The following is a 27,040-nucleotide window of genomic DNA, read 5'->3' on the forward strand; positions in this document are numbered from 1 at the left end:
TACACACGCTAAAAACTTAGCAATGTCAAGGGAGACCAGGCTTTCTGCTCCTATAAACACCTAGTCTTAGAAGCCCACAGCCCTCGAGGGTCACTAGGAATCAGCAGCGAGTTGTACTGGGTTTCTGGGGAGCCCAGGCAGCTCAGTGGGTGACACTGGGGCAGCTTCAGCCCACTCGTTACTCTGAGGGAGGATGAGATGAGGCGCTCCGCGCCGGAAAGATTTACAGCCTGGAAAAACCCCGGGAGCAGTTCACTGTCCTTTAGAACCTTCACAGGGTCACCGTGCAGTGGGTTCAGTCCAGTGGCAGGAGGCTCGGTTTGGTTCGAGTCTCTCAAAGTCTTTTGATGCACATACAGGGTCAGAAGATTTTCTCTGCTCCGCTCATGTAGGTCAAAGCTGCGTTCACCAGAGCGTACAACAAGGAATGCCACCTGACCCCCTATTCCCTTCTGGCCGTGAAGACCACTAGACGCAGCACAGGTCCGGCACTGGACTCTGAATCCAGCGAGGAGTTCAACGAAGAGGAATCTCCGTCTGAGGAGAAAGGCGCAGACAGCGTGGAGACGGATGCTATGGTCAAGGTAGGGTCTCAGGCTACATGCGGAAGCTGGAGACTCTCTTCAAACGAGGAAGCCTTTTCCTGCACTAAGTTGGCTTCTGAATACTAGTACTTGTGTAGTAGCGAGCAGAGTCAGTTGGAAATCGTTTCTTTTGTTCGTTACAGTGTAGGGAGGAGAAGTTAATGATTTCATTATTCTGTAAACAGCCAGAAAAGAGGTCATTTGTGTAATAGAGACTGCACCACTTGGATTTGGTACATCCTTTTGTACAGATAACGTTTCCACAGCATAATCAAGGAAAACATTTTAATGAATTCATTCACCTCTCTCTTATTCGTCTTTTGGTGTGACCATTGAGATGCCTGTAGCTGCTCCTCAGAGCCAAACATCTTTGTCAGGAGAGAGGGAAGCCCAGTGTGATCAGCTCACTGCATCACTGGCTGATGCCGAGGGATTGCATCTGTGCCCTGCTCTGTCCCTGGCCGGGGGGGGGGGGGGGTGCGGGGAGGGAGGAGGGCTCCTCCTCAGATGCTTTTCTCTTGTGGGCACAGCGGGTCCCCTGCCAGGTGGAGCCCTGGCCTCACCCCACATGTTAGGTGGGCTTCTCTCACCCTTTCCTACCCCCTCTGAGATCTCTGATCTGAAACTTGAGCGGGGAGGAAGCCACTCTTCACGTACACATCGCCCGTCTATAACTCATGTCCTGCGTCGTTTGTCTTTCGTATACTTCCCTGTGGTTGTCTGTTCAAACTCATCGGAGACTCAAGGGAGAAAGACAAGCCTGTCTCTTCCATAAAGATCGGCAGTCTAGGAACGCCTGCACGGGGCCACTGTGAATTGGAATGACTTGATGCAGTGGGGCTGGTTGGCTTTGTGGGGGTGGCAAGGAGGTTGAATATCCTAAGCCCAGGGAACTATTTACATGGGGAAAGCCTATTTTTGCTCTTGATTCTAACTTTGCAGTTGTTCCTTCTTTTATTACTGATTTGGGGGTACTGCTATCTTCTAATGGCTACAACTAGCCAATATGCACAACCACTGCTTGACAGTAACCCCCCTGCTTGACAGTAACCCCCCTGCTTGACAGTACCCCCCGGGCATCTGTAGTCCACGGTGCGTGCGCTGGGCAGCCCGGCGCGATGACGGTGGAGGTAACGTGCTCACGCATAAACACGGCCAGGGAGTAACGTGCGTGCCTGCTTCTTCCCCCACAGAGAAAGACCAAGCCTGCGTCAAGGCCTTCAAGACCCGAAAAAGATAAGGAGGCCAGGAAAGGAAAAGGAAAAGGTTCGAAGAAATGAGGTTTCCACACGACTGGGCCACTTTTTACTCACCCTGCTGACCTGGCTCACTGGTTAGAGAAAGCAGTGCTTTTTCCAGAAGGACCGTGATTGGACAGGAACGGATTGACCGGCGGCCTGCTGGGAAGGCGGCGATGAAGCAGCCAGAAGGCTAATGCCCGCCTCTCATAGAGGCCTCTCAGTGGCCTTGTAGCATGAAAACGACTGGGAGGGGAGGCCGTCTAGTGAGCAACGACCTGCCTTGGGACAGTGGTACTTTGTAGGCTTAAAATTTTATACTGGTAGCCTTCTTAGTACCCAACATGGTTTTTTTTTTGTTTCTTTTAAAGGTTGCTATGTGGTGAAAATATGTAAATAAATCATAACGAAAAACATTCACCACTTAGAACTGGGTATTCTTTGTACATTACCAACAATCTTGCAGGGTACAGATTGGGAATAAAGCTGCTCCATGTGGTCCATGTACCAGTTCCTAAGGCTGTCATGTTGCACAGTACACTGTGATGCTTGTCTTACTATCCTTGCTGCTGTGCGAGGCATCACTGGCAGCGGAAGAGCTGGACTCTCTCCATTCCCTCTACTGCAGGGCAAAGGCTCGGGAAGGGTCAGACTGGTCTCTCTGCCGCCCTCACGCCCCACGGTAAGAGCAAAGACTAATCTAGAGACTGGGGGGTGGGGGTGATGTGAGCACATGGTAGGGGAGGAGCACTGCTGGGGGGGTGGGCGAGATGAACACTGGTCTCTCTAGTTCTTTGTCTGGCCTGTGCTAGATTCCACAGACCCTACTGGAACCTGGCTGTTCCTGTGAGCACTGGTTGAGCAGCCCTGAGACGGAGGAACTGGTCTAGAATTAGGTGCCCCGGTGATTTTTAATCTTCTCAACAAACCATCAGAGTAGCTCTGGGGAGTATGTTCTCATGGAGTGTAAAACAGGGTGCTGTTCCCGGCCTTTAAAGAATGTACAGTCTTATGTAGGAGAGGGTACATAGTGCTGTTGAGACACCTGAAGTCTATTTACTAGCGTGGAAAACGTCACGTAGATTCAGCATAGGAATGAGCTAGCCATCTCTGTTAAAACACAGCCGCAATGAGAAGTTCCCTGGCGGAAGGACGGTTGCCTTACGGGCTTGGATACACCAGTCGTGCCTGCTGAGTTGCCCTGGATGGTGTCATTTACTGGCTCATTATGAGCTCGTTTTTAATGACAAAAGCTTTCAACACAAGACTGGCTTAATCTACGTGTAAGAGTTTAGCGTGGTAAATATGCTGTCTTGTGAGGAGGTGACAACACGGCTCCGCTTGATTTCCCTTCGCGGCATGAGCCCGAGGGCTGGGGGGGTAGGGAAGAGTTGGCACTGGAGCAGCTTGGATCCCGGGTGGCGACTGGAGTAGCCACTCACTCATCACCACCCATCACACGTGAGCATCTGGAGATGACCTGAACCTGTTGAATCGCTCCCCTCTCTCGGTGCGCAGGACCCTTTGCACGTCTCAGCCAGCAGCTGGCTGGGCAGCTTCCTCACTGTCACTGGAAAGTCATAGCGTGAGGGCCCCAGGCCTCTGACACGAGCCGAGTGCCCCCGGCTCTTTCTTCTGTCCCGCTATCCTAGAGCATGCAGTGTAGCGAAGCGCCAAGGATGAGCTCCCGGTTTCATTTCTTACAAATACTGGTTTCAGTGATTTTTAGTGTGTTGAGTCTAGCTGTGATCTGTGTCACTTCCTTCAGCCTGACCCGTGCTGGTGCCTGTGTGTTCCTGACGTCCCCAGGGTGCAGCCTTTCTTGGTTTTCTATGTCTCTAGACCCAGGAAGGCAACAGAAACATCTAGTCAGCACTTTTAGTTTATAGGAGAGTTTAAAATAGAAAAGTTGTCACAAAGCTAAATATTTACAGTTATATCATCGGCTATTAACAGTGCGGAGCACAGACTCCGGAAGACTGGAGAGGGAATGTACAAAGTGCAGCAAACAGATGGAGCATCACCGCCTGCTGGCCACCCTTCCGAGGGGGGACGCGCGGTCCCCGTGGTTTACTTTTCGGTGTCCAGGAAAGGCCACCTCCAAATCCATTCAGGGTGGAAACGGCCTCCCAGGAAAAACGCTCGTTTCTCAGGAACGCATCCCTAGAGAGGACACAACATGTGGTTTAGAGAGGGCCCAGGAAACAAGTAGCGTTCCGTACGGGGAAGTAAACTACAACGTGTTCGCCCTCATTTCTGACATGTGGAGCGGGAGCAATTATGGCTCAAGTGTACAGTCGGTATTGGCGTCCAGTTCTGCCCTTGCCACTGACCAAGGCTGTGTGGACAAGTGGATGAGCTGTTAATTCTTACGATAATTACCACCTCATGCTCAAGTACTCAGCAACCTGGAGAGAAGCCAACTTCCTGACATTAAACTGTAGCTCTAAAAAGAGAGTCTGAACAACGGCTTCAGCCATTACCCCCGTCTTAAGAAGACACTTGACTACAGACTTGAGAAATTTCAGTCCGTGACGCACTGCGAGGAGCGACGATGCTTCCGTGGTCTAGGAAACGGAAGGTTTGTAAGGCGATTTTTAAGGCAGAGGTAATGTTTGGAGAGATTTTGTGGATTATTAAAAATACAAGCAAGGGGCCATTTATTTGCAGTGGCATAGCTACAGATGAATTGATACATGGGTATAAAATTCTGGACAAAATATAACGTCTCAAAGTCAGTGGAGGGCAAATGGGCAGACGGGAAAGCTTTGAGCGAGGTGCCCGCATCCATGCTTCCTCCTGAGCGCAAGCTCCGGCGTCGCCCTGGTGAGAGCGGCTGGACTGTGCAGGCGTCTGTCTCACGGAGAGCCGCCGTCAGCTCTGCATAAAAATGCCACTCAAGCCCCCACGCCCCTGCCTGAAAGAGACTGCATCAAGCAGCAGGGGCGTTCTGGTCCTGGCCTTGACCCTGACTAAGACAGGCGAATGAACTTTTTAAAAATATAAATCACTTTATTGGGGCTCTTACAGCTCTCAGCACAATCCATACAGCCATTGTATCAAGCACATTTATACACAGGTTGCCATCATTTCCAAAACATTTTTTCACTGGAGCTCTCTTTTTCCCCCTCCCTCCCTCCCTGTCATGAACTCTTGATAAATTAAAATTTTTTATTTAGATATCTAACACCTTTTGCTGTCTCCCTTCACCCACGTTTCTGTTGTTCGTCCCCTTGTGGGGAGGTTGTACATCAATCATTGCGATCAGTTCCCCGTCTCCCCCACCGTCCCCCATCATCATGGTATCTCTCGCTACTCTCATTATTGGTCCTGAGGGGTTCTCTCTCTTACCTGGTCTGGGTGGCTTTGTAAGGAAGAACTGAGGAGGAAGCATTAAAGAACTAGAGGAAGGTTGTGGTGTTTTGTTGGTGCTCTACTGCACCCTGGCTGACTCATCCCTTCCTTGTCACCCTTCTGTGAGGGGGATGTCCAATTGGCTACAGTTGGGCTTTGGGTCTCCAAACGAACTTGTAATTCTTAGTGAGGAGAAGGGGGATAACCACTTGTGTTTGCAGCAAAACGCATGACTGAAAAACAACCTGGTCCTTCTGTCTTTTAGAACCCAAGTTAACATTCTAGAAAGGAAAACAGTAGAGAATGTCTACATCTCTTCCATAATGTCTAGTTTGACGTTACTAAATAAATAAAAGTGGGGGTGGGGTGGGAGGATGATACAGGAAACTAGTATGCATGGTCCAGACAAAAAACATTTGAAATAAAAATGTCCAGATGTGCTTTACACAAGTGATGTATGTATGGATTGTGATAAGAGTTGTATGAGTCCCTAATAAAATGTTTTTTAAAAAATCCTGAGATGACCTAGATGTTCAAAGAACCAAGCCTTTGAGCAGCTATTTTCATTGCTCAAGGAGTTAACAGAAAATGGGTCAGAGGAATGCACAGCGTTCTCAGCAAAGAAATGGAAATGAATTTCAGAACTGAGAAGCATTGAGTCTATCAATGTTTTCACTTAGGAGTATCAAGGAATGGGAACACACAGTGAAGTATCCAACGTGCTGAGAAACATGAAGATGAGCTCCCTTTGGTGACTTCCGGCTCTCCGACGGACATGCGACCAGAGAGGGACAAGTGCAGGGGAGCGACAACCTCCGGCTGTGGCCTCACAATAGAGACAGAAAAGCTGCCAGCCCGGGATTCCATAACCAGTGACGTTTCCCTCCACAAACGAGAACATGAGACTGGCCAGCGTCACTACACTGCAGGAACTGTTAGAGGCTGACAGGAAATACCACCTATGGAAACAGACGCAGGCAAGCAGAACACAGAAAGGCCATGCGAGTGAGTACAAAACAATCTTGAAAAGGGATAGGGTTTAGCACATTCCGATAAATATTTCACAGCATAAAAGGACAGGAGAAAAGACTGGGCAGCTGATAAGGAAAAGCAGGGAGGCTTCCCAAGATCTAACTGGATCGCAACCCAGGAGTGGGGGGGGGGGGGGGGGAGCACAGCTCAAGATCCCTCATGGAAATGGATGCAAATCAAGTGCATACCCATGACCATGTCCCTCAGATAAAAACTGATTTTAACATTCAAAAATCACTGTAGCCCCAAGTCACCTTCAGGGTGGGAGTGAACCTCACCCCATCTCACTGTTTCCATCCCCACAGTAGATGGCTCCTAAGGGGAACAAGAAGGAAGGTAGGTACACCTTAAATAATCAACCACCAAGGTCCACAGGGCAGCATTTCCGGCCACGCCACAGTTGGGAAGGATAGAGATAAGGATGGAAGCGGGAGACATGGAGGAAGTGCACTATGGGAACTGAAATCCACGAGACAAACTCCATGACTTGTTAAATGGAAAACAGATCAGTTGCCTATCTTCTCTCAACCAATGCAAAAAGCATTGACAATATTTAACCAGCAACCTGGCATCAGAAACTAGGGACTTAGTCCAGTTGACATAGCGCCTCTCTGAAAACCCTAAAGGTAAACATCACACTGACAATGACATACTGAAGCTGGGAGGCCACTTCCCCACACGTGAGCAGCGCTTTGCTGCCGAGTCTCACGGGCAGTCCAGGAAGGGACGGGAGACATTGAACCGGGAGCCCTCGGGCGGCACTGCTGACAGGCAGGTAGGTAGTGGGGCAGCTGTGGCCAACGAGAGACTGCTTCCCGTGCGGTGTGGCCACGTGACCACAGGGATTGTTTCAGTCATTCTGTTGAGACCACGGGCAGCAGCATGTTTGGGGACACTGGGCAACTTCTCACCCTCCCATCTGAGCTGCTGCTGCCTCACTAACAGACTCCCTGCCTTCTGCGTTTCTCATTCTAATGTTCTGAAGTGCTGTGGGCAAGGCAGACGCTCTACTCATGTCACGAAATACTGCTTCTTTTCACTAACTGCCTCCAGTTGTGATGGACTGACTATACCGAAGTCCCTGTGGGCTAACGGCATGTGTCCTAGATTAGGTTCTGTGATGCAGCTTGGCCAGAGAACATTACCAAGGAGACAGTGGGAACCTGCAGCGTTCTGCATTTCTCAGGGGTCTGTCGGCAAATGGTTACCTAATGTATAAAGCATGTCGACTCTGCTACACAATTTAAAGCGACGGGCTCTCTGAAGGGGACCCCGGCCCTCAGGAGGGGCCAGGCCCACTTACCTGCCTGGGTCACCACTCACTGCTCCACCTCTGTTTGCAGGTACTGGGTAGAATTCATGATTTTTTTCAGGTGAGAAAAGTTTAATCTCTCGGAACACATAGGACACGTGTTTTCAGTGTTCAACAGCCTGTGGGGGTGAGAGAGGGCAGAATAAATTAAATCTACTATACTCCCTAGCTTGGGCTGCTTAAACATGAAAAACAACTACTTCCTGTCTCTGCTCTGGTATGCAATTTAAGAATTAGTCATATTCAGGGTCCTGCAAGAGGCCCTTTAAAGAGAATGCGCTCTACGGTCAGCCGGTTCCGTCAAGCAGCTCATTGAGGGATCTTTCTAACTAATACAGATTTAAAATAAAAGCAGCTCAATTGGAAGTGCGTTTTTTCAGGAGCTGTGCGATGGAGCGAAATGATACTTACATCTTAAATTCAGAGTACAGAGCCGGGAAGTCACAGTGCGGGCACACGGTCCAGTCGTCTTTCAGCATATGTCGGCCCTGGAAAGAACACGGGGGGGAGAACAAGCGTCTCTCAGAACCCCCGACCCTTCCTCATTCACAACGACTGGATTCCACCCCACATCTATCGGGCTTTGGAATCGCAGAATCCTGCTCTTTCCACAGGTGGGAGATAACGGGGGAGGGGAGCGAGCATCAAAAGAGCCAGAGAGACATTTGACCAGACCCATGTTTGAAGGAGAATCTCCCCATGAGAGATACCACGGTCTGAATTTATTTTCCTTTAAACTCAAACTTAGAGTCATGACTGGATCAATAGCCTCGTTATTTGTCTGCTTTTATTCTGCATAAGTTTCATTGGTATTGAATTCACAAATACATCAAAAAGAGTTGTACAATCAGTTTCAGAAGGGTTCTTTTTAATGACCTTTTTTAAGAAAAGGTCAACTCACCGATCCTGTAGGACAGACTAGAACCGCTCCCTCGGACTCCCGAGGCTGGAAGCCTTTAGGGGAGCAGAGAGCCTCCGCCTCCTCCCTCGGAGCAGCTGGTGGGTTTCGGCTGCTGACCTTGCCATGACCCGTCCACCTAGCAACCCAACAACGGATTCTCTGTGGGGTTTGTGGGACTGCAGCGGAGACACTTACTGTTGCGATGCAATATGGAATGTTGTTCTTACATCCTGGGCAGAGGAGCTCACACTCCGGGAGCATAAATTCACAGAACGGACATGGGGTCGTGGCCTCTTCTGTCTCTGATGTATCAGGTCTCCTGTGAGGAGGGATCGATCACAAGGTCCTTTCAGGCAACGACACGTCAGCAGGGAAAGGGCATGGTGTGGACACCAGTTACGTGCTACCCCTGCTTCTCCATAGCTGGGCTCCGACTAGCAGCGGCCCCGCCCGGCTCCAGAGGAACCAGGAGTGGGTGCTTTGTGGGCTGTGCTTTGGGGTGGGTAGAGGTCACAGCAGTATAAGTGGCAGAAAACATTGGGGGTCCTTGCAAAAGGGGTGAGTGGAACCCGGTCTCCCCTTTCTCCTGTTGTGTAACCAAAGCAGGCAGGGCTGTCGGGTGGTGTCGTAAAGGACTTTCTGTAACACTGGGCATGTAGGAATTCTATGCTGTCTAATTCTGTGTCCACAGGCCACGTGCAGCTGTTGAGCACTTGAGGTCTTGCTCACGTGGTTCAGAAACTGACGATCAGTTTCTCAAACTTTTAATTCATGAAATGGAGGTAGCCAGGTGTGGCTAGCAGACCAGGGGCTGGATGGCCAGCAGTTAGTCCCTCTGCTTAGGGAGAGGAGAGGCCGAGCGTGTCTTCCAGGCCAGACTCGGTCCCCTGTGGCGCCAGGCTATGGGCACGAGCTACTTACCTCTCTCCCCTTGTCCTGCTCCCTGAGGGCGGGCGTGTGCCATCTGAGGGATTTTGCTGTGAAGGTGCTTAGTCCTCTGCGTAGAACACAGGGAAGAATGTTCCACGTAGCTCCAGCCAGTTTGCCACCACGAGGATTGGCGCTGCTCACCTAACAACGCGGTGGCACTTGTGCCCACGTGCTCTCACTGCTGCTGTGGTCACCTCCCTCGGCTGAAGTCTGGGTCAAGATTTGGGTTCATTGGGGGCCCCTAGAACTAATGTTCTTGTTCGCCGCTGCTGTGCAGTTGGTCTGACCCACAGCCACGCCGTGAGCAATCGAAGGAAACATTTCCTGGTCCTGTGTCAACTGCACGGCTCTGTTTCAAGGAGGCAGCTCTTTCCAGCCCGACGCGCGTCTCTTCTGGCGTGACATCAGCCACGTTCCACTGCTGCTCATCAGGTTTGCACTGGCTGATTGGTCCTCAGTAGGTTGCCAGGCCCTCCTTCCTAGTCTGAGTCGGCACACTCCCCCGAAACTTGTCCGGCATGGATAACCCATCTGCTACTTGAGCACCAGGAGCACCGCTTCCGGCGTCACAGCGGCAACTCTTGTCAGCACAGCATGACGGGTTGGTGGGTGGCAGTCGATCAGCACCCAAATGTACTTTTCCTGCTGTAAACGCAAATGCTCCTTTTCACAACTTTCTTTGAGAATGGAGCTGCTTACGGCTTCTGAGGTGAGGACGTGCCCATGTGCCCCTGGAGCGGCATGAAGTTTGGAAAGGCACTCTCCAAGGGCGCTGCTCGTGCTGAGGAACCTTCAGTTGATGGCTCCCTTGGTAGCTGATGTCGTCTTGCGGCCCATCAGTCTTTACTGCTTCCTCCTCGGCAGATCTTGGTTTTGCTCACAGTGCGCTTTGCAGCTGGCAGCATGGGGCCAAATAAGCACTGGCGGGTGAGGCGGAAGCCCCGGGCAGGGTGTCATCCCTGAACCAGGCAGCCGGGTCCTTCTGACCTTCCTACCTTATGCTTCCTTCCGCTTTGTGTGGGGAAGTGCTGCCTGAGGTGGGCTTGGGGCTTGGAACCACGGGGAGACCTGCATGTTTCCGAGGGCAACTCTGGGATGCCCTGCACCGGGCTGCAATGCCCTGTTGTAGGAGCAGGAAGCCCCTGCTGGGCTCTCGGCTGCTGGTAGCTGAGGACCATGGCCCTATCGTTAGCCTGCACATTAGCAGCTGCATTTGGAAACCCGCCCTGGGCACGTGGGCGCAGGTCAGAGAGACGGTGGCGGTGGCCTACCTGACCATTGCCTCGATCTTCTTTTTGTACTTGGCGTTGATCTTGTTGCGGTACTCGGGCCTCATGAGCATAGCTGCAAAGCTGAAAGCCGAGTTCTTCAGGCCGGCTCGGTGGCACTCAATCACGGTCGACGTCAGGATCGGCACGATGTCTGCGGGACAAACACAAGAGCAGACACAGCAGTGATGTCCCCTGTCTTCAGTGACACCAGCATGACACTGTCCCTGGCTCGGGAAGGACACAAGATCAAGCTCTGAACTTTGCTTTTTTGTAGGAAAGACCCAGAAACAACCTGATTACTTACAAAACGGAACAGAAGCGGACTCAAGCCAACACTTGGGAAAATGTCTTTCCTGCGGTTGGGCGTTGAGCTCTGCCTTACAGAAAACTAGCCCTGCACACGCCCGAGACACACTGCATCTGCCAGGCTGGCAGGGCGAGCCAAACCAACCGCTCCGGGCACCAACCTCTCTGAGCGCATCTAATTATTTCCTCGGCACATACCCCACAGTTGAATTACAGTCCCAAGAACAGGACCTTATCTACCACACTCAAAGTGTCAACCTTCTTTCTAGAAAGGCCGCCCCAGTTTCCATCAACCTGCCAGCAGCCGGGTGCCTGCTTTCCTTGTTGCTCTCGTTGCCGGCATGACACACGAATTACTTTAAAGAGCTTTTCAGACTGAAAAACGTAAACACATGCATGCCTTCGTAGGACGGGCTGAGAAACCAAGGCACACAGGCCAAATCCCGCCCAGGATTGTGACTGGCCTGAGCCAAAAGTGGTTTGTATTCCGTTCACTGGTTGAACAACACAAGCAGAGCCAGCACGGTATTTTAGGACATCTGAAAGTGACATGGAATTCCCATGTCAGTGCCCATAAAGAAAGTTCATGCGACGACAGCAGGGTTGGGTGGCTGTGACAGGGACCGTGTGGCTCCCAAACCCGAAGACATTTCCCATCTGGCCTTTCCTTAGGTGCTGCCACAAGATGCGGCCACATCTCGTCACTGGAGAGAGTGCCAGTGACATAGTTTGGGTCTTTGCTTCCAGAGCAGTGGACCCTTTTCCGAGGCAACAACTGCCCCGTGCTTGTGCTTGTTGAGAACAGAGGCAGACTTGCTGATTCGGCGCACGCATTCCTTCACATCTCCCTCCCCTGCGTGCTCGCCTTGAGGGAGCAGGGAAGAAGAGAATACAGTCCCCCGCGTGCAGACAAGAGCTGGGACGTCCTTAGAGAGCGTATGTGAGCCCGGCCCTTGGCTGGCCTTGGACATGGGTGGGATTTCCCACCGTGCCCCGAGTGACTGCAAGAGGCTAGCAGTGTCAGTACGAACAACGTGCTATATGCTGGGCACCCGCTTTCCTCCTGGGAGTCAGGAAGTTTGATGGCTACCCAGGTGACCCATCCCCAAGAGCAACCGTGGGCCCCGAGTGTCTAACGAACTCCCCCGGCAGACTGAGCTTCTCGTGAGGGGTCGCGGGAGTCTGGTGTCCTGGGTGGCAGCGCGGGGAGACGCTCTCGGAAGCTGGTGGCTGGCCTCATGCCTCTTCCCAATGCTCCTTTCGCCCTGCCATCGGTCTAGCCGCGACTGCACCTAGATGCTGAGTTCTGTCAGTGCTTCTTGTGAAGCAGCACCCCTGGGAGGTCACAGGGCTGGAGCGTCGGAGAAATCAACTGACGCGGCAGCTCACAGCCGTGGCCGGAAGGAAGCTCGTGACCATCGAGCTGACCGCGGCTACAGTCAAGAAGCCCGGAGGTTGGGCTCCTCTCCAGCAGTACTTACGTGATGGGAATTTGCTAATGTTGTTGGCCACTCGAATGAGCATCCGTGCACCTTTCATATGATCTCCATTTTTAACATGAATCTGAAATAGACAATACATTTTACTCTTCTCAGAGACTAAGGTTTCATCTGCAACCGCTCCATATAAAAGAAGTCAATTCATGACCAGCACTGGGCCACCTGAAAACTACGGCTCTTTCTGGGCTTTCTCCCACCGTCCCTCCTCCAGCCGCTGCTGCCCACCACCCTCGGATCGCTCCACTACCTGCTTAGATTTGCTTTCTTTAAAAAATCATTTTATTGGGCGTCCGTCCGTCCATCCAATTTTCAAAACATTGTCTTCCTATTTGAGCTCTGCTTTTGTTTTTTTGAAAAGACCATCTGACAAGTGTTCACACTGTGGAGCATGTCTCACCAGCCATTACTAGGGGACAAATCAGACCAAACCGATCAAGCGGTCGTGGGATGTTCCGAAAGCCGAGCTACTCGGGAGTTACCGGGCGAACGAGAGAGGGCGTAGTGAAGCTGTCAGGCGTGCTGCACTGCCTGGTGCATGCAGACGGAGGGTACAGCGGGCGGAGGGGCTTGAGCCTCCACAGGAAGGCTGGGCTCTGTGGGGCACTGAAGAGAAGATGCAGCTGGGAAGCTGGCAGGGGCCAGGTGTGAAAACTAATTGTAGACACGGGTGGAGCTGAGGTCATGGGCAAAGGCCCAGGGGAAGGAGAGAAGTGGATGGACAAGAGTGAAAGGTGAAGAGTCTTGGTGAGTGTGGAATAACTCCCAGGTTTCAGGTCCGAACAAACGAACAATGTTATCATTTACTGAGCATGCGACACAATCAAGCAATGTTACCTGCATCTGAAAGAAGGGGAGTGGCTGAGTCTGGCTCTCAGCGCTGCCCAACTCAGCTAACCACACCCATTAAATGTCTAAGGCTCAGAACCCCACAGGGGTTTCCAAGACTGTAAGCAGATAGCCTGGCCTCATCGCTCCTGTAGAGCAGCCGGTGGATTTGAACTGCCGACCTTGTGGTTAACAGCCATGTTAGCCTATCTTGCCACTGGGGCTCCTTAGGTGATGATTAGGATTTCTGTAATTCACATCATGACGATCTTTGTGTGCTAAAAGCTGAATGGGCTGGTTTGAGAACCAACTTAGTATTAATAAGGGAAGATGCATTTTGGGGAAATATTTAACTTGGGTTTCAACTGTATCTTTACATAGACGTGTATGTGCCTACTGGCACATGCAGTGCTTGGGTTAAACGTCCTACTCTGGATAACTTACCCTTGCCCTTTAATGTTACAAAATGTGCCCTCACGTTGAAATCATTGACCCAACCCTCACCACAATCACCTTAACTTGCTGCCCCGGCAGCTCTTAAAGCCCCGAGGAGCCTTGAAGACTTTTCTTGCACTCAACCTCCCCCTAAAGCCAAATAACCCATTGCTACTGAGTGGATTCGGACTCACCGCGGCCCCCAGGAGGGTTCTGAGTCTAAATCCTTATGGGAGCAGGGAGCTCCCCACCCCACCCCACCCCACCCCACCCTTCTGGTGAGCAGCTCATGGGTTTGGACTGCTGACCTTGAGTTTTGCAGCCCAACACTCAGCAACACGGCACCAGGGCTCCGCGCCCGCACTAAAGCCAGGCTAACTAAGAGCCGTATTCGCCTGTGCGGACTTATCTACGCACATGTGACTCAAAGGCACATTTGGAAACGGACCTCGTTTGTAACTAACCCAGGGGCTCCCGTGCGCATACACATAGGAGGGGGCTTCACAGACTCCATGGGAAAATTCTAATGTCTTTCATTCCACTTTTCTCCATGACCTTTTGAAGCATCCTTGTATGTGAATATGCACATACGTAGAAGGACTTGATATCAGTGCTCTACTTTGCTTCTGTTAGGAATTCCTGACTGAAAAATACATGAAGAAGTGCATGTATATGTAATTTTAGAAGTATAACAGTTTGTAATAGGCTGTGTCTGGGCGATGAACTTAAAGGTTGAATGAATTTTGCTTTATACTTTTCTATATTCTCTAGACTTGGTGCAGGTGTATTAATTTTACATTCAGAAGAAAAACAGTATTAAAAAGTGGATAAAACCCAAACTCATTGCCAGAGTCAGTGCCGACTCATGACAACGCTGTAGGGCAGGGTAGAAGTCACTGTAGGCTCCCGAGGCCGTAAGTCTTTAAAGGCGAAAAAGCCTCCTCTGTCGCTTGTGGAGAGGCTAGACGGGCTGGTGGGTTCAAACTGCTGATCTTGTGGTTAGCAGCCCAATGCATAACCCACTGTGTGTTCTGCATCTTTGTTTAATCATATAACAACCCGGAGGTCCAGGAAAGCTCTCTAGCCCTGTGCAGAGGTGTGTGGGGGAAGTCTCGGTGAGTGCCCGACCCACCTGGCAGGTATCCACAGGGCAAGCACACCTGGCAGGTGTCCGCAGGGCACACGTGGGGCCTTACCTTGACTAGGATGTAACTGTGCAGGATCATGAGGTTGGTGGCCATCTCCGAGGGGATTTTGATTTTCTGGGATTTCAGCTCTATGTACATGCTGAAGAGGACGTCATGTGCATTCCGATAGTTCCCTGGGAAGAAGGAAGTCAGGTGACATCATTACAGAGCACGTAGCCTGAGAACTGTCTGAGGACCTTCACGGTACACGTGGATTTTGTGATTGTCATCTCTGCCATCGAGTCAATGCTGACTCACAGCGACTCCCTGTGGGTTTCTGAGACCATCGCTGCTGTCAGGTGTAGAAAGCCCAGTCATGGAGACGTGATTCGCATAACTTCATCTCTTTTCATTTACAAAGTTGGCAGTTTTTCTTGCTTTCATGGCTGGCCTGGCCCCATGGCCCGACACAGTGCTGTAAGATGAGCCCCTCAGGGGCACTGAGCCAGGCCCGGGGAGGGGTTGGCACGGGGCTGCCGCAGTGGGCTCACACATAGCCCCGCTTGTGAAGATGGCGCAGAGGATGGACGGAATTCTGAGCCGTTCACGCAGCATAGCCACACGTCAGAGCCGACGCCGTGGCACCCCAGGCCCGTCCAGCCCCACAAGGGGGATGCGGTGTCATCTCAGACCCCTCACTTTTCCTCGGGTGCCCACCTACCCCAGCGTCATCAGGTTCTCCTGACTTGTCAGCGTCAGCCTCCCTTCCCACCCCGGCTACCATGGAAGCCACTCATGGTCTCCCTCCTCGGCGGGCAGAATCCCAAGGGGCTTCCAAAAGTTTGTGGCAAAGAGAATTTTCCTTGGAATTTTTTGAAGCCCCCCTCGTTCTTGTAAAAACCTCAAGCTAGCGGTCCTATCTCTGCATAAAATCCTCCTAAAACCCTCCAAAGACCTAGGGCTCAGAAGTGAATTCCTGAGCAGAAGACTCAAAGCCCTTCAGGGCCAGCCTCTGTTTACCTTTCCAGCCTCATCTTTGCTCCAGTCCTGCCAAACATGGTAGCACCTCTGCCCGCAACACTGCCCTCTTCCCGATGGCGGTGGTTACTCTCACAGCACCCTGTCTCCCCCAGCTGCTAGCTCATCCCCGTCCTCCCACCTCTCCATCCTGCGCTCCTTTTCCAGTTCCAAGCGGGAGGGTCCCCTGTGTTGGGGAGGAGCTGAGCCCCGAGGGGTCGGGAGGCTGAGTCTGGAACCGGACCACCGGCCTTTGCCCCCCGAGTGCTCGGGGTGAACTCCAGGGCCAGTGCTCAGGGACTGTCTGTACCGACCAGGGCGCGGGTGCTCTCCAGCAGATCTCTCTAGCACATGGCGCTCTGTATTGCAGGAACCCTGGGGGCGCAGTGGGTTACGCCTTGGGATGCCAAGGTCAGCAGTTCAGATTCACCAGCTGCTCCTCTGGAGTGTGTACATGAACAGACCCTTTTGGAGACTGATAAAGCAGTTCCTGTACACTGCAAAGAACTAGGCTGATGATAACCACATAATTATCTTCCTTAGATTGCTGAGTTGGGAAGCGGGAGGCTGAGGGCTGGAGAGGCTAGGGAAGTCACTGCCCAGACAGTGCCAACCAAAGGGCTTCCGTATGCCCCGTGACGGATGGTTTCACCTCTGGAAGAAATGGAGAGGCCAGCATTCCTGGAGTCTCCTGGCTCCAGCAAACCTAGACTAGCAACTGGGCCCTCTCCTGAGCAGAGAGGTGTGGGGGCTTGCTGCTACTACTGCTTGGGTAGAAAAGCACGAATCCCAGGGACTCACCTGAAGACTGCTCCTCCCGGGCAATGATAATGGCAGTGCGGGCAGCTTCCCGGTATTGTTTCAGAGCCATGTACAAGCGGAACAGGTACTTGGCATCCTGCAGACAAGCCCGGAGAGAAACATCACTTTTTTCATTAGCGGAAGGGAGCGACACCTGAGATGCTGCATTTCAGTCACACTCACGTTCCCCCGCCAGCACAAGCCGCCGCCGTTTTTAACCTCCAGGAAGAAAGCATTCGCTTACTCATCAAGCACTCAGCCCGAGTTGAAGGTGCACCAGGCTTTCGTTTCTTGAGAAATAACTCATTTCAGCCCTCAGCGCAATCCTTGAGCGTAGACGTATTTCATAAAGGCGAGACTTGAAACTCCAGAGCAGAGCAGAGCCTCAGGAGGAACCAAGCAAGTGTGGTTTCTGGGCCTGGGTCCCTAATCCCCCTCTACAGAGGGCGTCTCACGGGCTTGCCAAGAGAGGGAACGTGTGGTTCTCCACCATGTTCCAACTGGACACACTTCCACAAGGTTCTACATCTTTATGAATTCCCTCGGGTCTGTAACGTTTGCCTTGGCAGCTGGCCTGTTCCCATTCCGATCCCCCTACTGCTCGACTATGTACGCCGGGTACTTGTTTTCCATCATCAGGAGGAGCAGTTGTGACCTTGGCAGGCTGGCTTAGCCTTCTCCAAGGCGTCTGCCTTTCACATCAGCAAAGGAAACGGACAGTGGGACGCTCCTACCTTCTCCAAACAGCGGCGTGAGCTCCTTCCTAAGGGGACGTCCTTGGTCAGCAAACTCGGGTCACGGGGAGAGGAAACTCGGGATCCCCGTGGTGTGTGACCAAGAGGAGGGGTTGCCTCAGGGAACAATAGCTTCCGACTGCGAAAATACCTTCCCACAAATTAGCGCTACTGTGTGTTTCTAGAGACGCTCTCTTGTGCGTCATAGGTGTTCAGACAGGCCCTTTCTACATTCGTCTTCGTTGGTGGTGGTCTGATGGCTGTGGGACTCTTGAGACGACCCCCGAAGTGTTTCCTGGTTGTCACTCTGATAGCAGCCCAGCACCAGGCCTGGGGCTTCCGGGGTGGGGCTGGGTGGGTCTGGACCTCTCCAACTCTTTGGTTGCCAGCCCAAAGGCAAACCATTTGTGCCAGCAGGGACCTTGGCATCGAATCGATTTTTTGTTAATGAGCATGACTTTGTTAACTGGAAGAAGTACGGCCAGAAGGCTCCTCAGAGGCGAGGCTGGTGAGAGTTTGTCTGCTGTACTTTGGACGTGCTGTCAGAGAGACCCATCCTTGGAGGAGGACGTCGTGCTGGGTACAGTGGAGGGGCAGACAAAGAGGAAGGCCCTCGGCAAGATGGCTTGACACAGTGGCTGAAATAACGGGCTCAAACCTAAGAATCGCTGTGAGGATGGGCAGCGTTTCCTTCGCTGTGGGTTGGGGCCAGGTGGATGGCACCCAACGACCACGACATGTGTGAACACTGACGAAAGCTCAGGCAGTTGGGATCAGTATGGACCGAGTTAGGCAGGTCCACTGCTAGTTCTTATCCCGAGGATAAATCAGACTGGCACTTGAGAAACACCGCGGATGGCGGAGCCTTCTCTAGAAGGGGCTGTTTGCTAGGCGGCAATGCTGATGGCGAGGAGTGGATGCGCCCAGCAGCCTCTGACGCTCAGGCTGCTCTCAGCCACAAACATGCCACCCCCACCCCGTGACCAAAAGCCACAACCGGGGAAACCACAACCGGGAGACCCAAAGCCCTGGTACCTTCGGCATGCCATCACTCTCCCCCATGAGGTGGTCAATCAGTTGACTGGTCAGCAGCTCATCTTTGGCCTGGCCAACCTGTTTAATAAGAAAGAAAAGAATAAATCAGCATCTTGACACCAGTAAGAGGGAGGCGAAAGCAGTCTTCTACTGAGGAAACAGGGCAAAATAAACACACACACACGTATAAAGGTACAGTACCTGTGCACACGCACACCCCCCTATACCTACAGCCATTATCTCTCTCTAACATGTCTGAAACATGATATAAACTCAGGTCTTCCTTCTGTCTGTGGAGTCTCCATTGATCAGAATTCAACCTCAGAATCTAGAGCTTGTCTCAAAATAAACTGTATTTTTTCACCCATGTAGAAAATATGCTTGTTGGCTGTGGTGTTGAAGACGTGAGATACTCGACTGCAACCACGCAGCCTCAGCTTGAGGCACAGGACCCGGCCATCCATGACCACAAGCTGCCGCTTCCATGCCTGGGCTCGGGGAGACACAAAGGCGCAGGCCTCGGGCGAAAAGGAGGAGAGTGTTACAGGCCTGGAGCCCGAGAACAGCAGGCTGTGGGAAATGGGGGTTTGGGCTCTGGAGGGAAAGCTAGAGTTGTGAACCATCTCCTTAAAGGTGAGAGGCCAAGCCACTGGAGTATTATGGATGTTGATCAGGAGGGGAAAAAAGCACAGTCCTGTGTTGCAGGAAAGAAAAGTCCCAGTTTCGGTAGTAAGAACGGAATTATGGGAGAGGAATTCAGGGGGAGACATTGGGGATTTACGGGCAAAAGGAAAAGGGCCTTGTATCTGCAATAGATGGTCCCGAATAGAGTGGGGGAATTGTGTAGAGTAGACCTCAAATTCCCAAAAAACAAAAACAGACTTGAAGGGAAAAGACCAGAAGACCTCAGAGACCATCACCCTTAGGTGCTCTTTTACATTCAGAACTGGACCCGCTTCTGTGGGGTCATCTTTCAGCCAAATTTCCAGAGTGGCTCATGAAAGTGAGCCCTGTCCCTTGGGAGTACCGTCGTCATTGTTGTTGTTGGGTGCTGTGGAGTTGGGGCTGGCTCACGGAGACCCTATGGTCACAGAGCATGGCCCAGCCCTGCACCCGCCTCACAGTGGGTCTGTTTGAACCCTCCGTGGCACCACTGGGCTTACCCTGTTGCCGATCTCTCTACCAAGCACCAGGTCAACGTATGTGAGACAGTCTCACCATCCTTGCTTCTCAGCCTTCAAGCAGTACTTCTAGGAGGGAGCAGATTTATTTGTTCTACTGGCAGTGAGTGTATTCAGTACACAACCCTAAGGCACCCGTTCTTTTTCGGCCTTCTCTCTTCACGGTGTGGCTTTCCCAGGCATAGAGGTGACGGAAAACACCATGGCCTGGTCCTCCAGGTGACAGCGCTGCTCTTAAACACCTTACAGAGGCCTCACGTAGCAGAGCTGTCTGATGTAACATACTGTTTGTCTTGCCTGCAGCCCCCATGGGTGGTGCTTGGGGCCTGGGTGAAATGAGAGCTTTGACCCTCAAACTTTTCGCATATATCCTGATGGTCTAGTCGTGAAGATGTCCGTTTTCTTTTCGTGGAGGTAGAATCCACGTTGAAGGCTGTAGTCCTTGCTCTTCATCAGTAAGCGCTTCAAATCCTCTTCATTGCCAACGATCAAAGCAATGAGTCTTCTTTCATGTGAGGCCACATCCTTTCCCAGAGTCCAGCTTCTAGGAAACAGATGGAATGCGTGTGGTGGGAGGACACAGCCCGGATGAACTCCTTTTCTGATTTTAAACTAGGTAGTTTGCTCTCTTTGAACAACTGCCTCTTGGTTTGGGTGCAAGTTCCACATGAGTATGTTTACGCCTTCTGGAACTTCCATTCTTTGCAGTTTTATCACTACTTTGTGATGATCCACACAGTCAAACGCCCTTATATAGTTAATAAACTCAAGTAAATATCTTTTTGATAATCTCATATTTCACCAAGATCAATCTGATATCAGCAATGAAATACTTCATCTCACATCTTCTTCTGAAGCCAACTTGAGTTTCCGGCAACTCTCTGCTGATATAGTACTATAGATGTTTTTTTAGTTATCATTAGTTACCGTCAGCAACATTTTGTTTATGCGTGATATTAATAATAGTGTTTGGTAATTTCTGCATTCTGGTGGTTCTACTAAATAATGATCTAGACATGGCTGGACCCAGTGGCTGCGACAACGGGCTCAGGCACAGGAACCACTGTGATGCTGGCGCAGGACCGGGCCGTGTTCCCTTCTGTTGCCTAGGGTCGCTCTGGGCTGGTGCCTCACAACAACATGAGACCAGGCGGCCAGTAGTTACAGCAGAGAGGAGGGCAGGGGAGAGCGAGGGAAGCTAACGTAATGGACATTGAACCACAGAACGGAAACAACGGGAATGACAATCTGAGAAACGTGGTCAACCACACGGAACCATAAACGAATTATGAAATGGGAGCATCATTTTGGCTAGGTAAGCTTGTACCAAAAAAAAAAAAAAAAGGTCTGGTGTCTATTACAAAGAGGGGAGCTGAGTATAACTGAACAATTGTGAGGCCGGCGCAGGACTGGGCAGAGTTTAACTCTTGTACACAGGGACCTCTGAGTGGGGACCTAACACCACCCCCACCACCATGGCAGTAGCCTGCGCCATATAGAGTTAAACGGGCCACTTGCTTTCCCTCTCCTCTGTGCCTTCATTCCTCATTCCTTAAATCTCAGCAAGAACACCTCGCCGGCCTGCCTGTCCATCCTTCAAACTCTCACAAAGCATTCAAGACGCACTCAACTGCCACTTCCTTAAGAAGCCTTTCCAGAACCATCCTCTGGTGAAACTCCATCTTCCTGAGAATTCCGAAAACTACTTTTGACCTCCTTGACCACAACAGTCAACTCCTTCCCAATAAAAGCTCCTTAAGATCAAGGCCCCTCTTTCCCTCGACCACAGTAGCGTATGTAGTGCCCCATGGGCACTCAAGAAAGTATCCGTTGAATCAAACGCTCCCAGCTCCATGCAAACACTGTGGGCGATACAACTTTCCCTTTCAGCCTCCCATTTTCTTCTTTCCTTTCGCCCTGGAGACCCTGCAGGCGGTGGGGGTGGGGTAGACTGAGATTTGCGGGGTTTTTTCTTTCTTTCTTTCTTTCTTTCTTTCTTTCTTTCTTTCTTTCTTTCTTTCTTTCTTCAATCTGTACACTCTTTTAACTTGATTATTCAAAACTAAAACATAGGCCTTTTCATTGTTTGATGAATTCACTCTTAATTATCTTCCAAAGACCCACTCTTCATCCACCCTGCCTCCATTCTTCCCAGCTCAGGGTTCTAAGACTCCGATCTGGGATCTGGCGTGAAAGCGAGGAAATGGCTCCTCGTTGGGAACCACTGATAGGGACGGACAGCTGAGACCGACCTGGAGGAATATAATCGACATGGTTAGAAGGAAAACTTTGATTTTATTCCTAGCTCTATAGCTTTCTCTCTGTGTCTTCTGGGATGTCAGGTTCCTCCGGAGTCGGATAAGGGAGGTTAGCCTGGGCTGTGTCCGAGGAGAGCTAAGATTCTGAACTTGAAGGCACTTAGGGATCAATAGCGAAGGCAGTAGGGAGCCACTGAAGCTGCAGAATACAATGCTTGCAACTCAACTTAGGACCAACGATCCCAGTAATGAAGTTCAGCGTGGACTTGTCAAGTAATCTCGAGAACAGACGACATGCTCCTGGTCTCAGTGAAATACGGCATTATAGAGAACAGAGCAGGGAGAAGCAGATTCTGTGGTATCAGAAAACAGCAGTGGACGGGGACACTGTGATTATAAGGGGCAGCTATCGTTTTGTAAGATCTATGCATCCAATTCTTCTGAGGTTCTATTAAGACCACCGTGTCTTCAAGGACCCTACCTCCATGGCCACACATCTCGGGCTGAAGTTAGGAATAGACTCAGCCTGACCAGTCGCGCTATTCCATGCCTGTGACCATGAGCTGCTGGCTCCTGGAATGGACAAGCAACAGGTCAGCCATTACGGACTATAGGAACGGAGTCCCTGTCTCTTTCTGGTAGGAAGGATGAAAGATGTAAAATTGGGAGCTGCTGGCAGCTTAATTCTGGCTTCCTGGGGAAGTAGGTAATAGAAAACATTGTGGGTATGCAGAGAAAAGCAAAGAATAAAAGACTATTTTTACAATAGCCTTTTGTGAGTAGCTGGAGAATAATTTCCATTCCTTAGTAATTCTACTACACTTTCAACATTGATAATTTTTAGAAAACTGACTAATTTTTATGTCACAATAGATCTGTTAACATTCTCACAGAAAAAAAACCCTAAAACAGTGAGGGGACTTCAGAACATGTGTATTACGAAAAATCTAAAGGAACTTCAGTATTTCTAACACCAAAATGAACTCGTACTAACTTGTGACAACATGTGTGGACATGATCCGCTCTGAGGCACTGAGAAGGCTAAGTCATCAGTCTGAGATGAATCTCTTCAGAGCAACATGAATGCTGCTGATATGGACGCGAGCACAAACATGCAATTCACGGACGCTAGAGTGGAAGAATGGTGATATCATGCATGCCGACAGCCATGTTTCTGGGACAATGCCCCAAAGAAGTCAGCAGAATTCAAGTGGATCGTTGGGTTTAAGAAGGTGCAGGGCGGTGTTGAAGACGGAGCCGCAGGGGCACGGCGTCCATGTCCATCTGAAGGAAAATCTCAGCAGAAACAAGAGCCCGAATTTCAGACATCTCAGTGGGTGCAACTGAGAGAACGCTGGCCGGAAAATTACAGGTAAGCACATTTTGATTGCTGGGCGATGACAGCGCTACACCCAAATTAGCTGCAGGCAAGAGCAGACCTTTCCCTGGAAAGGTTAACCAGGTGGGATCAAGATCCTGAAGACAAGGCACGACCAGCGCCATGGCTACCAGCAGCGATCACGGCACCGTGTTTGGAGGCGACTTTCTGAAGAGCCAAAGAACAATAACATCTACTTATTGTGAGAGTGTTTTGAGACAGGTGGGCAAAGCGTTAGCAGAAAAACACCCAGGAAAGCTTCATCAGAGAGTCCTTCACCACAATAATGCTAGAGTTTTGATGGGAAATCATTAAAACTCTCCACTGAGTCAGCTCCGACTCACAGCAACTCTCAGGGCAGGGTAGAACTGTGTCCCAATCTTGAAAGATGCGTCCCGGTGCACTGTCAGGCGAGCGCTAGACTTGCTAAGCTCAAGGCTGCCCACCATCACCCTTCGGGAGAACGAGGCTGTCTGCTCCTGTAAGATGGGTTTGCCCCGGAAACCCTACACAGGGTCACTGTGAGTTGGAACAGACTCAATGGCAGTGGATGCTGGGAATTTTTAGAAAACTTTAAAGACCACCTATTTTTCCTTAGTTAACAGTATAAAAAAACTGCATTTGCACGCTGGTTAAAGTCCCTGGACCCTTAGCTGTTTGGAATGGACTAAATGGCTGGTATCATTACTTACAGAAGTGTCTAGAACTTCACAGAGCTTAATGTTGAGAAAAAAATTCAGTTTTATCTTTTGATTCCATTTTTCTACAGGCTCTTTGAAATGCCCTTGTATCAGACAAAGGACTTGTATTCAGACAATATAATGAAATCCTAAAATTTGCAAGAATAAGATGGGTTGGCTCAATTAAACAAACAAACAAACAAACAGGAAAAAGAATAAATGAGGATATTCAAATGGTCAACAGACATATAATCAACAGATCATTATCACCAATCATTGGTAAAATGCAAATTAAACCATAGTAAGAGACCACATTACAACTTGCTGTTGTGGGTTCAGTGACCTGAGGCACAGCAGAAGGCAACCCTGCCCAGCCCTGCAGCATTCTCACCATCGCCCCTCCACAATAGTGAGGAAAACACAAAGATGAGGGACTATAACTCTTCCATTGCTGGGGGAGGAAAAAATGGATGACTGCTAAAAATCCATCCTAGAAACCAATAATTCCACTCCTGGGCTTATTACATATTTATTATTGATATATTAAATTGATAAAATTTAATATGGAAAATGATATTATTATAAAGTTTTATTGATAAAATTGTTTATTCGGGACTGAGTATCTAAAAAAACTGAGTGTGCGTATCTATCAAAAGGCACGGGCTCGAATGTTTATGGCAGCTTCATTTACAACAGGCCCAAACTGGAGCCCTGGCAGCACTGTCAAGTACGCTGCTAACTGCAAGGCTGGTGCTTCAAACCCACCCACCGTTATAAGGGAGAAAGACGAGGCTTTAAAGATTTACAGTCGTAACCCTTTTCCAGGAGTGGTTGGTTTCAAACCACCGACCTTGTGGATAGCAGTCCAACCACTGTGCCATAGGGCTCCTTGAATAGAAGAGGTGTGAGGTCCATTATGGAGCTGCCATAGGATGGACGACTACTGATGGCAACTAACAAAATACTTTGGGTTTCCATACTCTACTGTATGCAAGGGGCCCTGGTGACTGGGCTAACTGCAAGGTCAGCAGTTCAAAACCACCAACTGCTCCTTTACTCCCGTAAAGTTACAGGGCTGAAACTATAGGGTTGTTTTGAGTTGGCATTGACTAGTTGGCAGGGAGTCTGGAGTTCAGTTTGTTTTAAAATAGCCCAGTGAAACCAGAAGCTAAGATGGGGTACAAACAAGACTGACCATGAGCTGATCACCTGTTGAAGTTATAAGGGGGCACATGGGAACCTATCTTACTATTTGCTCTGCTTTTTAACATGTTTGGAAGTTTCCCTGAAGAGTTTACTTACAGTTTCAATGGCCATTTCTATTGCCATGTTATCTTCTGAGCTTGGGCATTTCAGGAAGTGTTTAAGTGCCTGGAATGAGAATTGTATAGCAATTAAGCATTTTTAGACTGCTTCCATGATTTCACATATACACAGTGTTATTACAGTTTTTCTGGGAAAATCATCTCAACTAGGGCCTTGCTCAGTGCTGGGCACTGAGAGTATGTGTTTAAAAGGCTGCATGTAATTCAAAAACGGAGAGGGTCCAGTTAATGTCCTCAAGAACTCATTTCTGATCTCGGATAAAATGCCAATGAAAACCAGGTCCTCTCGCAGCAGGAAGATTTCATCATATTCACTCACCAGACAGTTTCGATTATGTCGGGGGGCTGCCCTAGAGTGATGGAGGACAGCTGGAAGCATGAGATGTGGCCCCTCTCTTGTAGTGCTTGTTTTGGTTTTGTTAATAATATCTGATTGTTTCAGTCATAAGTTTATACAGCAAATTAGCCTCCTCTTTCAACAATTTTTTTACAAACTCTTCTGTCACTGGCTACAATGTTCATGATGTGGCTGCATTTTCATGACCTCCATTCAGTTTGTTCCGTTTTCAAAGATAAAGCTTCCCTTCCCCTCTCTGACTTCTCATCCTTGTTCTGGGGTTAATGTTGACTGCTTGGTAGGAAGTAGTTGATGATTTAAGGGAGTACACTGCTCAGGGGTGTTAACTGCTGATTGTATATAAGCCACACTGTCATTTGGCTAAAAAGTGACCTCAGAAATAACTTATTTCCAACTCCAAAGGTTATCTTAGGGCAATAGTCTTGGGGCTCCCCTAATCTCTTTTGGCCTTAGTAGGTCTGCCCTTTCTTAGAAACTTAAATCCCTAAGTTTAAGATGTGGCAGGCACCATCTGGTTATTCTGGTCTCAGGCTAGAAGAGCAGGCTATGGTGCATGTGGACCACTCAGTCCTGCAGACTATTTCTTCTTGGAGTCTCTTATCTTAGATGACTGCTCCCAAGCTTTTAAGGCCCCAGACATTACTCACCACACTAGGATGTAGAACATCTTTTTGTGTTTTATACAGTCTAGGAACTAATTATTTTAAGACATAAATGTCTAATTCCTAAACATCACATCAATGAAGAAATGTAAAGTTATAAAAGACTCAAAGACAAATGGGAAGTGGAGCCAGAGTCCTGGTGTTCTAATGATTATGAGTTGGGCTGATAATCACCAGGTCAGCACTTCGAGACCACCAGCTGCTCCAGAGGAGACAGATGAGGCTTTCCACTCCCACAGAGCGAGCGACAGCCTCAGAATCCCACAGGGCCAGTTCTACCCTGCCCGATAGGGTCTCCGTGAGTCAGAATCACTCGAGGGAAATGGTTTTGGGTCTGAAGAAATAAAGATTATGCTGTATGGGAATGAACCATGGTGTTTTGGAAGACAAAGAACTTGAAGGATGCACATGTCTGTGGTAGGTGAAGAAAGTGCAGAGGGGTTGAGATATTGGAATTAAGATGGGTAAAGGCCTGGCAGTAGTGCGGGTTCTTTGGTGGAAACAGCTAGATTTCAGACTGAGGAGTCAGGCTGGTTGGTCCAGTGGGTGAGAATTCTGAGCATCAGCTAAGGGGCTTAGACTTTGTGTGAGGCCAGAATCCTGATGTTCATACATAGACATATTTTCTCTGGCTAATGTGGTACTGTGAAAATATCTGGGCTCACATTTTGAAACTGGAGGGCCCATATTTCTGTACCTCTTTAAACATCTTGTGATCTGGCCATACCCAAACCCATTGGCATTGAGTCGACTCCGAGGCTGCCAAGCTTCACAGAAGTACGGTGCCCAATCTCCCT

General features: G+C 50.0%; 2 protein-coding genes across 3 annotated transcripts in view; one reads left to right on the forward strand and one right to left on the reverse strand.

The window, feature by feature from the left end:
- The window catches only part of RFC1 (replication factor C subunit 1), a 68,823-nt gene extending 66,581 nt beyond the window's left edge, over positions 1 to 2,242 (forward strand). For both annotated transcript variants that reach the window (XM_075544426.1, XM_075544427.1), the window contains 2 exons: positions 393 to 584; positions 1,778 to 2,242. In XM_075544426.1, the coding sequence (XP_075400541.1) occupies positions 393 to 584; positions 1,778 to 1,864 (279 nt within the window). In that variant the 3' untranslated portion in view covers positions 1,865 to 2,242. The remainder of the gene's footprint in view (positions 1 to 392; positions 585 to 1,777) is intronic.
- A 1,444-nt stretch (positions 2,243 to 3,686) lies between these two features.
- WDR19 (WD repeat domain 19) overlaps positions 3,687 to 27,040 on the reverse strand; it is a 94,034-nt gene continuing 70,680 nt past the window's right edge. The window contains exons 28-37 of the mRNA XM_075544428.1: positions 25,201 to 25,269; positions 18,402 to 18,479; positions 16,633 to 16,729; positions 14,884 to 15,008; positions 12,410 to 12,491; positions 10,623 to 10,773; positions 8,617 to 8,740; positions 7,932 to 8,008; positions 7,512 to 7,639; positions 3,687 to 3,985 (exon numbers count right to left, since the gene is read on the reverse strand). Coding sequence (XP_075400543.1) covers positions 7,528 to 7,639; positions 7,932 to 8,008; positions 8,617 to 8,740; positions 10,623 to 10,773; positions 12,410 to 12,491; positions 14,884 to 15,008; positions 16,633 to 16,729; positions 18,402 to 18,479; positions 25,201 to 25,269 — 915 coding nt within the window. The 3' untranslated portion in view covers positions 3,687 to 3,985; positions 7,512 to 7,527. The remainder of the gene's footprint in view (positions 3,986 to 7,511; positions 7,640 to 7,931; positions 8,009 to 8,616; positions 8,741 to 10,622; positions 10,774 to 12,409; positions 12,492 to 14,883; positions 15,009 to 16,632; positions 16,730 to 18,401; positions 18,480 to 25,200; positions 25,270 to 27,040) is intronic.

The sequence above is a fragment of the Tenrec ecaudatus genome, chromosome 3, assembly GCF_050624435.1.
Source record: "Tenrec ecaudatus isolate mTenEca1 chromosome 3, mTenEca1.hap1, whole genome shotgun sequence".
In the NCBI taxonomy this organism is placed as follows: domain Eukaryota; kingdom Metazoa; phylum Chordata; class Mammalia; order Afrosoricida; family Tenrecidae; genus Tenrec; species Tenrec ecaudatus.